This window comes from Symsagittifera roscoffensis, chromosome 8 (genome assembly GCF_963678635.1).
Source record: "Symsagittifera roscoffensis chromosome 8, txSymRosc1.1, whole genome shotgun sequence".
In the NCBI taxonomy this organism is placed as follows: Eukaryota; Metazoa; Xenacoelomorpha; order Acoela; family Convolutidae; genus Symsagittifera; species Symsagittifera roscoffensis.
The window spans coordinates 15932938-15945405 of record NC_087069.1 but is presented as its reverse complement, the minus strand read 5'-3'; the positions used below and the strand labels follow the sequence as shown (position 1 = coordinate 15945405).

Sequence of the window (12468 nt, the reverse complement as noted above, 5' to 3'; positions counted from 1 at the left end):
AAACAACTACTGAGGAAATGAGACAGATCATAAAATTACATTCCAGATAACCAAAACAAACTCAAATTGAAATGTCTTTTGTTTGGTAAAACTTATAAGTGTTTTTTGCGTAAGTAACCGCTAGAAAAGGAAAGGAATCATGAAATTACTTTTCAGAATTCCAAACCCATGTCCTTAAACTATCTAGTAAAAGTGTGTCCTCAGTCCGAGATATTACGAGCCTCACAGACCCTGAAACTTGATTCCTCGAATGTGTTCGTGGTTTTTTACTTTTCTCGATGATATTTGTTCTGGAAATATTTTTACCTGGATTCTAACGTACCACAAAATTTCGGTTTGAATTTTGCGCAATTTCAAATTTTAGTTGTTTATGTTTTTTAAGAGTTTTCTCAGTCTTGAATGTAATTTTTTCTCTCCATATTTTGAAATGGAGAATTTCGATGATGTTTTTTTACATTTTGCTTGTCACTATTTTTTTTACCGATTTTTACCAAATTCAGTTTAAAACAAAATAAGGTTTAGTTCAGAAGTTATTGTAACTCTTATTGAAGTTATTATAAAAATTATTGAAATTTTTATAGAAATTATTGAGCGATAGAAAGAGATGCGAGATTGAGGATGCACAAAGAAACTTTTGTTGGGTGTACAAAGAAAGTGGGTTTCTTTTACTGAATTTGCTTTGTTTTTGCTTGGTACATACCTATTTTGTTATCATGTCATTACACTTTGTGATTTAAATCGTCTCGTCACCTTCCAAACCATTTTGAACATAAAATTTTTGAATTTCCCCTTTTAGCTTGACCTTACCCGTAAGCTGAGTTCCATTTGTACTGCTATACAACCTACCTATGGATACAAGGTAAGGGGATTTTTTTCATGAAAAGAACGAACTAGATACTTATCTTTCAAAGACATACTGAACATGTGAAACCTGAATCAATCATTCTGCCTTGATCTTTACTAAGATATTTTTCAACCTGTATTTTCATAAATTCTACCTATGCATACAACCTAAGGGGTATTTGAGATTTTGAGGGGATTTTGAGGGGATTTTGAGAGGAAAAAATGAAATGTCGACATAAAAATTGATGATAACATTTTTTCATTGGTTTCCTTGTATTATTTTTCTTCGAGTTTTACAACCAGCCGAATAATGACAAAATCAAGGTCCATTTGATTACACTTATGAGAAAATTTGAAAACTTTCATCCCTGTGGTGGAATCTTCAATCCAATTTGATGTGTGCTATTGGATTTCACAAGAAAACACAACCATTGTTACATAAGGTACGCGTTCATTTGTTCTCAGCTGACGTAAAATCTTTCGAAAAAAGGGAGAATTAAGGAAAATAAATAAAGCTGACTGAATTAATCATTGTTTTCAACTATTAAAACCAATCAGTTGTTATCACAAAAAGTTTTTTTTTCTTGATCTATTATCAAACCCGAGTCTTAATTATAATCCAGATAACAAGCTATCGTTTTTTTCCATTTTTTACCAGAAGAAACTAAATTGACAGGACACAGGGAAGTTGCTTTTACAGAAACCAAGTTTCATATGAATTTATATAACGTCCCTGATCGTTCATTTGTGTTTGGTGTTTTTGAAAGTAAAAAAATCATGGATTCAAAAATCAGTAATCAAATAACACGGAAGTTTCAAAAAACACGGTATGCCCTTGATGTATGCTATTGGTAATTCAATTAACGTTGTAATTAGAAAAAGTTCACTGAAAGACAACGTTTTCACTACAAAATTTAACGAGACGACCGGACATTCCGACATAGTACCATCTAAGCAAATTGAAGAACTACGATTAGTTTGTTTTTGCACAGAATGGTTCAATCTTGGACAAAATTGAACCTTTCTTTCTATCTTATTTTGGAAAGCATCAAGCATTTTTTGTGAACTCAAACATTGTGGAAAATGGTTTTGTTGGCGATACTATGTTAAAATTTTTACTTTTTTGCGTTAAGCTTAAAAACAATAGGTAGAGCTCAATAGAGAATATCGATTCAAATATTTCACAGATTTTCAGTGAAGATAAAACGACAGGAACAACTTTCACTATACTCAATAAGAAATTCAAGATTTACAAGGAACACTCATACATTTTATGAGTCTGAAATTTGTACTTGTACTTTGAGCTGATATACTGTGAAACTAACACTACGCTTCGTAAAACCTCAGACTAGTTTTCTAGAAAAAACTTAGTTTAAATGAAATATTTTAAAAATAATTTTAAAACCATAGTGTTTTTTTTTCAAGCGATATAATTTACAAAAAAAAAATTCATCAAATGCAATAACTCTAAGCCACTATTAACGCAGACAGTAAGAGAATTCGGAAAAACTTTTCAGGCAAAATAATTTCACAAGACTTAGGATTCTGTTGGGTAACTTAGTAGTTCAAGGTTCACTGTACTTCATAGGTGGGCCGTTTTCAACTGAGACTGAATAAGTGGATACATCCCAAAGTGATTTTGATAGGAGTTACCATTAAAAAAAAAACATTTTTCTCCTAATCCTTATCCAATGTCCACCTGGTGTACGATGGCTTTTGTTTACAATTTGAAAGGTGTTGTCTTGTAGCCTTGGGAAATGGCAGTCATTTGAAGAAAAGGAATCAGTAAAATTAAACTTTAAATAAGAAATTTCATCAATGATTTTGTTTGAAAAAAAATCATCCATTCTTTAAAACTTTTCCGTTTTGATCATTTGAGAATATAGATGGTCGCTTTTTATCACTAACACCTCAATAAGGTCACCAGAAATTCCGGAAATTGCCAGATCAAGTCGAGGAGTATTTGATTTTACTGTTGAGTAGTTGTGAGGTCAAATAACAATTAAAAGTGATTGGGATAGTTTTCTAGCGTTAACGGGGGGTAATATTCTTCAGAGTGGAGTATCTGAAATGTTTTGAAATAGACTTGCGGGCTATGAGTTTTTTTTACTTAAATATGGTATAGACTTGCTGGCAGTTCCATTCGAAGAAGTGCGAACTGCTCTTAAGTTATGTTTAACAATTGAAGTGAACTCGTCTTCCATTCATTACTGAAAAGAGTAATTGGACAAATGTCAAAAACTAATAGCCAAATAGGTAAAACTTTTTCTCGATCAAATTGGTTCTCACCCAGCTGGTTTTGCAAACAATTTGCTTTTAACATTAAAATTGTATCTGGCAGGCTTTTTCATTAATTTTTCTTGAACGGAGATGTATACCGACTCAGACACGGTATAATATCTTGCAAAATTTAAAGTTCATCTGATTTGAACCGGGAATTTTGTATTTATTACTTGAGTGGCGCACCCAAACTGTGGTTTTGAAGCAGTAAGTCGTATCCTCAAATTGCTATTCGGGATAAAATAATTGATCTGTGCAAAGAAAATAACGGCTAAACTTTCATAGGAACCCAGTTTGAGATCTTTCAGTCCATTCCTCACGTGGATTAAGGTCAATTTTGTCAATATCCATACAAGAAGGATCTGATTCATATGAATAACTTTGACTTGCAAGTTTATGCAACCTCATTCGAGAAAAACTCTCTGAGCATATATATTGTTCGCAGTGTAAACAACTTCATTATTCAATATGACATCGCAACCTGGGAAAACTCAGTGTAAAAGCTACCTTTGATATAGCAGCAACATTTCTCGTTGTTTCATAACTTGCCAAATTATTATCGTCAATTTTTTTGTTGCTTCGCCTTCTGACTTCCGATCGGTATTCAATAAAAGTTCCGATCGGTATTCAAAAAAATTCAACTACTGTAGCATTATCGAAAATGATGGGAAGTTTTTCCTGCTATACTATTTGTCAAATTTTACCAATACCTCCGGTCTGTTGAAAAAATCGAGACATGAACGGTTTGTTGATTTGGGAATTTTCCCATTTGGTAGGAGCGGATTTTGAAACTAAAGGATTCTCTTTTTGTAGGCTTTTGTTTTTTAGCTTTGCTTGATCGATGGTTCTTGAATTTGGTTTTTAGAAATAGTAGTTTTTCTGTTTTTCAGACTTCACTCCACCAAGTCGTTTTTTGACTGTTGATATGGCTGCTTGTTTAATTGCCTTTTTTAATATACTTTTTTTGTATATTTTTTTTGGTTTGAAGGTTGTTGCTGACAATAGCGACTGTTAATAACGAAGTTGTTCAAAGAATGCATAAAAAATATGTCGTCTTCTTTTTTTTTTCATGGTAAAAATTTTCATGCAACACTCCACTTTTCGCAACTTATTGTATATATGCTGGTGTTGAAACGAAATCATTTTTTTGACAATTTTATATCTATCACCACTGAACTGCTGATGATATCCCTTACAGAAAGGCGTGTCTTTTGAGGATTGTTGTTTTTCAATAAACAAATGACTTTGGGCAATAGTTTTAAATTATTTTTGACGGTTCATTTGTTTTTAGGGTTTTTGAAACTAAAAAAAACATAGATTTGATACTTAGTAACTAAATGAAACAGAAGTTTAGAAAAACGTATAAATGAGGGTGTTTATCCTAAGGTTGAAAATATTGGTAATGCAATTAACATTGTAATTAGAAAAGATTCACTAAAAGACAAGTGTTTTAATACAAATTTTAACGAGTCGGCTCGACAAACCATTATTTTATTATCTACGCAAGCGACAAATTTTGACATTCGACAAGAATGGCAATCAAAAAGCAAGATTATCGATAATTTATTGGAACAGTTTTATGGAAGGATTGGCTGTCTCAGAAGATTAACGGTATTATCTGATAAACTAATCGAATTGGGATGGTCGGTTTCAGCTGACATGTGCATATTTAAGAAACTGATTGAAAAGACACGTGACCATTTTTATTTTTGCGAAAACTGAAAAAGCGTAAAAGTCATCAGAAGAACGATTTTTGCTAATGGAAAGCATCCCTACGGTACGAATCAAAATTGCGATCGAGATTATTGTTGGAAGACTAATCCGAATTGTAACCATTGTTTAGCTACAACCGTTACAGAGTGATTCCCGAGATTTCGGAGTGGTATCGAGAGGCTTTCATTACACTTCCAGAGCCACGACAAGACAGCTCTTATCGTCGTTATATTATCTACTTAAACGACAAATTGTGACATTCGACCAGAATGGCATCAAAGTTCTTGATTATCGATATTTAATTGGAACAGTTCAGCGGGAGGATTGGCTGTTTCAGAAGATTTACGGTGATATTTGATAAAATAAGCGAAATGTGATGGTCGGTTTCAGCTGACATGTGAAATTTTAGAAAAACTGATTGAGAAACACGTGACCATTTTTATTTTCGCGAAAACTGAAAAAGCGCGAAAATCATCAGAAGAACAATTTTCGCTAGTAGAAAGCAGTCCTACGGTACGAATCAAAATTGCGATCGAGATAATTGTTGGATGACTAATCCAAATTGTAACCATTGTTTAGCTACGACCGTTACAGAGTGATTCCCGAGATTTCGGAGGGGTATCGGGAGGCTTTCATTACCCTTCCAGAACTACGACAAGACAGCTCTTCGTCCGGATTCAAGGATCCTGAAGGGCGTCGGGAAAACAGTGGGAACTTTATTACACCAACTTTTAATTTCCTGGTATGTCCTGAGATGAATTTAATTAACACCGAATTCATTTTCAGAGTATAAGAAGCTAGGAGATGAGGGAAAGGGTTTATCAATCTCCGATGGATATGATGATTCTTAAGTACTGAACAAAAACCATGGTGGTATGATAAATAAGCAGTAACCCTGTTTTTAGGAGTGACTATGGGGATAATGAGATCTGGCCATGAGCTCACTATTTTTTCATGTAACTAAGTTAATTTACGCGATCTGGCCAATCTTCCGAAAATGTAATGACTTTTTCGAACCGATGTTAATGAGCCACCTACAGAACTGACTTTGGTAGAGACGTTTAAAAGCATGTGAAGCTGTGTTTAGATGCTATCAAGTCTTTTCATAAGGTAGCTTTTTTTCCGTCGATATGTACTTTTGGCGAACGTTACAATTTACAAACTATTTTTTCAACAGAATCGTCTGATCTATTTCAAATGCTAGGTGTAATCTGGTAATCTGATTAGAGGTGAAGTTTAATTACAAATAATAGTGATTGTGATAATTTTCTAGCGTTAACGGGGGACCATCTTCTTCAAAGTGAAGACTCTGAAAAGATTTGAAATAAACTTATGTCTTATGAGTTGAATTGAAATCGTTTTCCATTCACGACTGAAAATAGCAGTTGCACACAAGTCAAATAACTGTCGTCGTCTATGTAACACTAATTCTCGAACCAATTGATTCTGACCCAGCCGGTTTTGCAAACAAGTCAAGTTGCTTTTAACATTAGAACTGTAACTGGCAGACTTTTTCATCAATTCTTCTTGAATAGAGATATGTACAGATTCATACACGTTATAACATCTTGCAAAAATTGAAGCTCATCTGATTTGAACTGAGAATTTTGGATTTATTAATTGAGTGGCCAACACAAACTGTATTTTTGAAGCCTTAAGTCATTCAACCACGTTTTAATAAAAGTGAAACAAAAAAAGTATTGTATTTTAGTTTCATGGTCATTCTCCATAAAAAAACTGCTTGTGCCAGAGCAAAAGCCCTGAATTTTTTGACTGTCTTTCTATGGAGCAGTAATCACAAGAAAAAATTTATTGTAATAAAACAAAGCAAGAATTTTTTTTTTGAGATTTCTTGTAAAAATCATCCCCCCACGGGCCATATGAAATTCAAGGTGATAGTTTTCACTCCTTCACTCCTTGTAACAAAACAAATATAGCAAATATGCTTTTTTCAGCCAATTTGGAATAGTTTCGACGACGCATGAACTCTACGCTTTCTTGTCCCAAATTAGCCAAAAGGGAAATCTTTAAACCCCCGTAATTTTCAAATTTGTGCTCAGGACAACAGTATCTGTAAAAAACCACCACGAGTACAAATATTCCGTTACTTTGGTCACGATAGTCGGAACAAAAAAATCGATTATAATGAATTTACCTTGGATACTGTTTATTCAATAAATAAAAGCAATTTGATGCATTTTAAAAAGATTATAATTTGGTGTTTTCGTTCCAAGTTTCGTAATGAAAGTAACGGAACGTTTGTGCTCCGGATGGTTTTTTTCTGCAGACAATACTCGATTTTTTAACCAGCCATTTTTGACAGTTTTTTTAATATAGATTTGAAACTATTGTTGTCCTGAGCTTGAATTTGAAAAGTTTGGGTGTTTCAAGATTGCCTTTGAACAATTTAAAGATTGCCATTGGATATGTTTCGCGCTATTAAAGCGCAAGCGGAGATTTATCATTTTTTCTCCAAATTGGTTGAAGAAAGCTAATTCGCCATATTTATTTTGTTATATAGAGCAAATTCTAATTTTTTGTACCTTATATGGCGTGTGGGGGGATGATTTTCCCAAAAAATTCGTATAAAAATTAATTTTTTTTACATTTATTTTTTTCATGTTACTACTACTCCATAGACCTTAAAAGACAGTCAGAACATTCAAGGCTTTGCCCTGTTACGAGCAGTCTTGTTGTGCTTCTAAGGACCATGGCAATCAAGCTCAAATCGATTTTTGTCCATGAAAGTTCTGTGCGTATACCTATTTTTTTTGACACCCGGGTTGACCTCCAAAGACAAAAAATGCTAATCATACATTTCCATAAACTAAGTCTATGAAAAAATACTATTCATACAAATTTCATACATTTTGCTAAAATGGTGTCATCGATTTTTCGAAGATCTTTTCTCTTGTTTTGGCATAAAATTCGGTGTATCAACCAAATAAAAAAGATAAACTTTTTGTCAAAAAAAAACTGCTAATCATACAATTTCCTTTTATGTAAATTGTATGACTAGCATTTTTTTGATGGCGATAACAAAAGTGTTTTTGAAATTCTCTCCAAAAATTGTTTTGTTTTTTTTCCACCGCAAATTGTTTTTTGTGCTAAAAGAAAGGTTTTTTGAGAAAAAAAATTGTGCCTGCAAGTTTGAATTTTTTGTGTGTATAACGTAGTCCTACATATACTAATATTGGATTTTTTTCGTTTTCTCCTATTAACTTTTTTCAAAAACGCTTAAAACCTTTCTTTCTTTGGTATGGCTTGTTTTTGTATGCTTTGATCAATGTCTGGTAAATTAAAAGTTCAAATTTTAGAACAAATATTCATTGAAAACTTTTGCCAAAATTTAAAAGTTCGTCACTTTCGTTATATTTTTTGTGTGCGACAGAATTAAAACATTTCAGGCTGTTTCCAATGTAATTTTAGTGCGAGACGGCCAAAACCTTGGTGACTACGTTTGAGTAACCAAGGTTTATGTCATTTGTGTTCAGTTACAAACACAACCAAAAAAGAGCAAGTAAAATGTAGAAAATCAATATTGTTGGATTACGGAAAAATGCTAGTCATACAAATTCAATTTATGAAAAATCACTAATCATAGACCTTTTATGCAATTTTCTGTTCTCATGGAACTCCATAAAAAGTGTATGATTAGCATTTTTTCATATATGAAAAGGGTACGACTTGCATTTTTGGTCAACCCTGGTACCTAGAAAAAATCGGGTCAAAGAATGGTATGCTAATCAGTGCGAGAACATTTTAAAACTGTATTACTTGCTTAAGGAAGAATAAAGAAAATTTAATCAGAAATCCGGATCTTTAACTGATAAATTTTGTTTGCAAACTGATCATTAACTGCCAAATTTGTACACACGCCATATTATGATAGCTATCTTAGTTCACAGAAGTAAATTTTCGGACGTTCTACTTTTCAGTTCACCCTTCTGAATTACGATAAAATAAAAGTCCTTCAACAAACTTGACATTTTATGAAAAACTGAGCTTATAAACTTCGAGGCAACTCACGAAAAATCCTTTACCAGCTTTTACCAGCTTTAACAGCTTTTTATCTGCAAAATTTCATCGTTAAACTGTTTCAAAATGAAATTCTCAGCCATTTGGTTTGTTATTGTTTGCATGGTACCAGTCGTGTTTTCATCCACTGCTTATACATGTGAAATGGACGAAGAGCATTGTCGCGTTTTAATTCAAAAAGGGGCGATAGATTACAGATTTACGAAAATGTTGCTGAAAGAAAACAAATTTAAAAATCAGCGAGATTAGGTTAACTTTAACCACTAGTGTTTGCTCTTGATTTCTATTAATTTCATCCAATCAGGCTTCGATATTGTTTTTCGAACCGGTGCAGAATTCTCCGAGCACACGGCTATAAATTATAGAAACTACCTCTTCTCCATTTTCCCCTACACGGATCAAACTGAAAGCATTTTTAGTTTGCTGATAATTAAGGATGATTTCCAACTCTGAATGGCCAAAGTTAATAGAATTCAAAAAGCAAATTGATTGGTAACTGTCAAACTTGAGCTCGTCGAACTCATTTCTTTGTTAGGCGTTTTCGTGAAATACACTCATCTGTAAAATCGCAACCTTGCTGAGTTTTTTTTATAAAGGTTGAGTTATCTCTGAAATGTGATTACACAAGGGATGCACGAGTAGTCTAAGGAGAAAATACTTATCATACGTTTCATATAAGACATTGAGCGAGGATACCAACACTGGCTCCACACCTGTCCACCAACCTCGCAACTGTTCCACTTGCCAGACCGGGATCAAAATGGCAGACGATGTATTTTTATGTGTCTGTTGCGGAAAGGTAATGCACCTGTCGGTTCAGTGTACTGGTATACCGGAAGATGCTATTGCGGGCATACAACTCATCTCTCTTAACGTCTTACTGCTGTGCAACTACTGTGTCGAACGCAACCGAAGAGACGTCATTCTCAACGACCTGGCGTCGAACAGGTCGTCTGATGCCTCCGCCCTCCTTTTCGATACTGTTGTAGAACGAGTGAATGTAATCGAGAAGATCGTCACTGAAACTGCCGAAAAACTTTTCGCTACTTCTCAAACTGAGTACCCCCTCTATCTACTTCTGCTGACCACTGTAGCGCCTCCTCACGCTACATCTCCTTTAATGTCAACCGACACTAGTAAACGTGTTCGAGGCATTCCGGAGGTAGATAAACCAAATCATCATGAACGCTATAAAAGTGACATGGAGGAAGCTCGAAAGCTTTTGCAATTTTTGCTAGGGTCCAATGCTGACATCGCAGATATACGGCGCCTTGGGAAATTCGAGAAGAATAGATGTCGTCCACTACTGGTCAAATTTCCGAACGCATGGCAGCCTCGTCTGGCCCTAATCTCCAGATCTAAACTGAAACAGTATGAAAACCAAATATTTTTTTATTGACAAGGAATTATCTCCTGCTAAAATTCAACGTGAAAATGCTCTACTGCTAAAGAGACGTGAACTGATTGGACAAGTACTGAACGCAAGAGCTAGCGGATCCGAGATCTTTCCTTGGAACAGAAAATTGATAACAGGTGGAGTGTAGTAGAATGTTGACTCCCGTCACCGTCAAACCAAGTAGTCAAATCAACTACCAACCTAGTCTCGTATAACATTCGCAGTTTACTACATCTGTCAAGGCGAATGCTATTTGCCAATGCCATAATGACTCGCCAGGTTACTGTGTTTGCCTTGACCGAAACATGGCTCACTGAGTCCGTTACGGATGCCTCCATATTTATTCCTGGTTATCGTATCTTCAGACGTGACCGTGATCACCGTCAGACTGACAGTAGCCGTCATGGGGGTGTCCTAATCGGCATTGCTGACTGGGTAAAGGCGAACGTTGCGCAACTCTCTCGCCAGTACAACGATTGTGTATCTGTTATGTGTAGTGTCGGTGCGGTCAACTTCATTGTTTGCTGTATTTACAATCCTCCATCCACCAGTCTTTACCACTGGCCACTAGCCGACTTCTCTTCATTAGTCCCCGACTTGGCGAGGGCTCAATCCACTCTGAAATGCTTATTCACAATAATATGTGGCGACATCAACTTCACGTCCACTAACTGGATTGCAATGTCTTCTGCGAACACCTATGAATATGAAATACTGAAAATCCTTTCCCAATACAACTTTGAACAGCTGCTCGACGCCAACCTCGACGTTATCCTGTGCAATGCAGACAGCTTTATTCTAAATTGCTGCCGTGATAAATCGTTATCCGACTCTCTGCAAACCATGGGCCGGGCTCTCTCCGACCACCAACCTTATTGCATTGAAATCGATCTTTCCATAACAGCTATTAACCGACCTTCTAGCAACCAGTTCAGTTACTCCAGAGTCGACTGGGAATAATTGGCTTTTTACTTCCGAACCCACAAGTTTTCTCCTTATTGCTACAGTAGTGTGGACATCCTTACATGCTCCTGGTATAAATGGATAAACGACGGTATCGCACGGCATGTTCCAAAACGAACGAAGCACCGCCGTAATCTTCCTCCGTGGACCTCACAAGCGACGTCCAACCTCATCAAAATAGCAAATACTCGCCGAAAGCATGTGGACTATTCTAACCCGGCCACGGTAGTGCGGTTGTGCACGGCAGAGGTCTCGGCAATGAATGCTCTCAACGACGATAAACAACAGTATGAGTGTGACGTATTCTCTAGCCAAAACTTTGGAGACCTATATCGGTACTTCAAATCTGTTAAAGGTTCTTCAACTCTGCCTGACAAAATGCATTGGAACCATCTGGAAGCTGCTACGGACATTGATAAGGCTGATTTATTCAACAAATACTTCGCTTCCGTATATAATCCTCTGTCGCACGATTCTTCTCTTTTTTCAGACGAACAGTCAGATTCGACAATTCACCATATCACAATCACGAATGAAGCCATTGAGCATATCTGCGCGAAGATGAAAATCTCAGTCTCTACAGGCCCGGACAATCTTCCAAACTGCATTTTCAAACATCCGTACCATGTCATTTCACCGTCGCTGCTACTTCTCTTCAAAACATGTATGTGCAAGGGTATTTTCCCCGGAGTCTGGAAGGAATCTGTGATCGTTCCAATCTTCAAAGATGCTAACAAGTCCTTGGCTTCCTGTTACCGACCGATATCACTGCTATCTGCGGTCAGTAAAATATTTGAGCGTGTAACATTCAATAAGCTTCACGATTTGTGAGACCTAAGCTCTCATCGAATCAATTTGAATACCTGCGAAATCAGTCTGCTGTTTTGCAGCTCCTTCAGTACCTCGACAATCTGTATGATAAATACGATGATTTGAGCGTCAATGAATTACTGACGTTGTACGTGGACTTTGAGAAAGCTTTCGATCGTGTATAACAATCTGTACTTATTCGCAAGCTCCACCAAATCGGTGTAAAAGGAAAGCTACTCTCCCTTGTCACAAGCTACCTGACTGGTCGTTCCCAAAGGGTTAGAGATGGCGAGAAACTTTCACAGGCGTTCGTATTACAAGTGGTGTTCCCCAAGGCTCCATACTTGGACCTTTATTGTTTCTCATTTATTTGAACGATTTGCTTACCTCCTTAACCTGCCTTAATTCCGCCTTCGCAGACGATA

The 12468-nt window shown here is 35.9% G+C and overlaps 1 protein-coding gene across 1 annotated transcript; it reads left to right on the top strand.

Moving 5' to 3' along the window:
* The first annotated feature begins 11491 nt into the window (after positions 1-11491).
* On the top strand, positions 11492-12228 carry LOC134853487 (uncharacterized). The gene is made up of 2 exons (XM_063869487.1): positions 11492-12013; positions 12124-12228. The coding sequence occupies exons 1-2, from the start codon at positions 11492-11494 to the stop codon at positions 12226-12228; spliced, it is 627 nt and encodes a 208-aa protein (XP_063725557.1).
* The last annotated feature ends 240 nt before the right edge of the window (positions 12229-12468 follow it).

What these genes read in the sequence shown, in the direction of transcription:
- LOC134853487 (XM_063869487.1), top strand. Translation starts at nt 11,492, where the DNA reads ATGAATGCTCTCAACGACGATAAACAACAGTATGAGTGTGACGTATTC. An exon ending in CGATATCACTGCTATCTGCG is followed by an intron (nt 12,014 to 12,123) that starts GTCAGTAAAATA and finishes GCTGTTTTGCAG; the next exon opens with CTCCTTCAGTACCTCGACAA.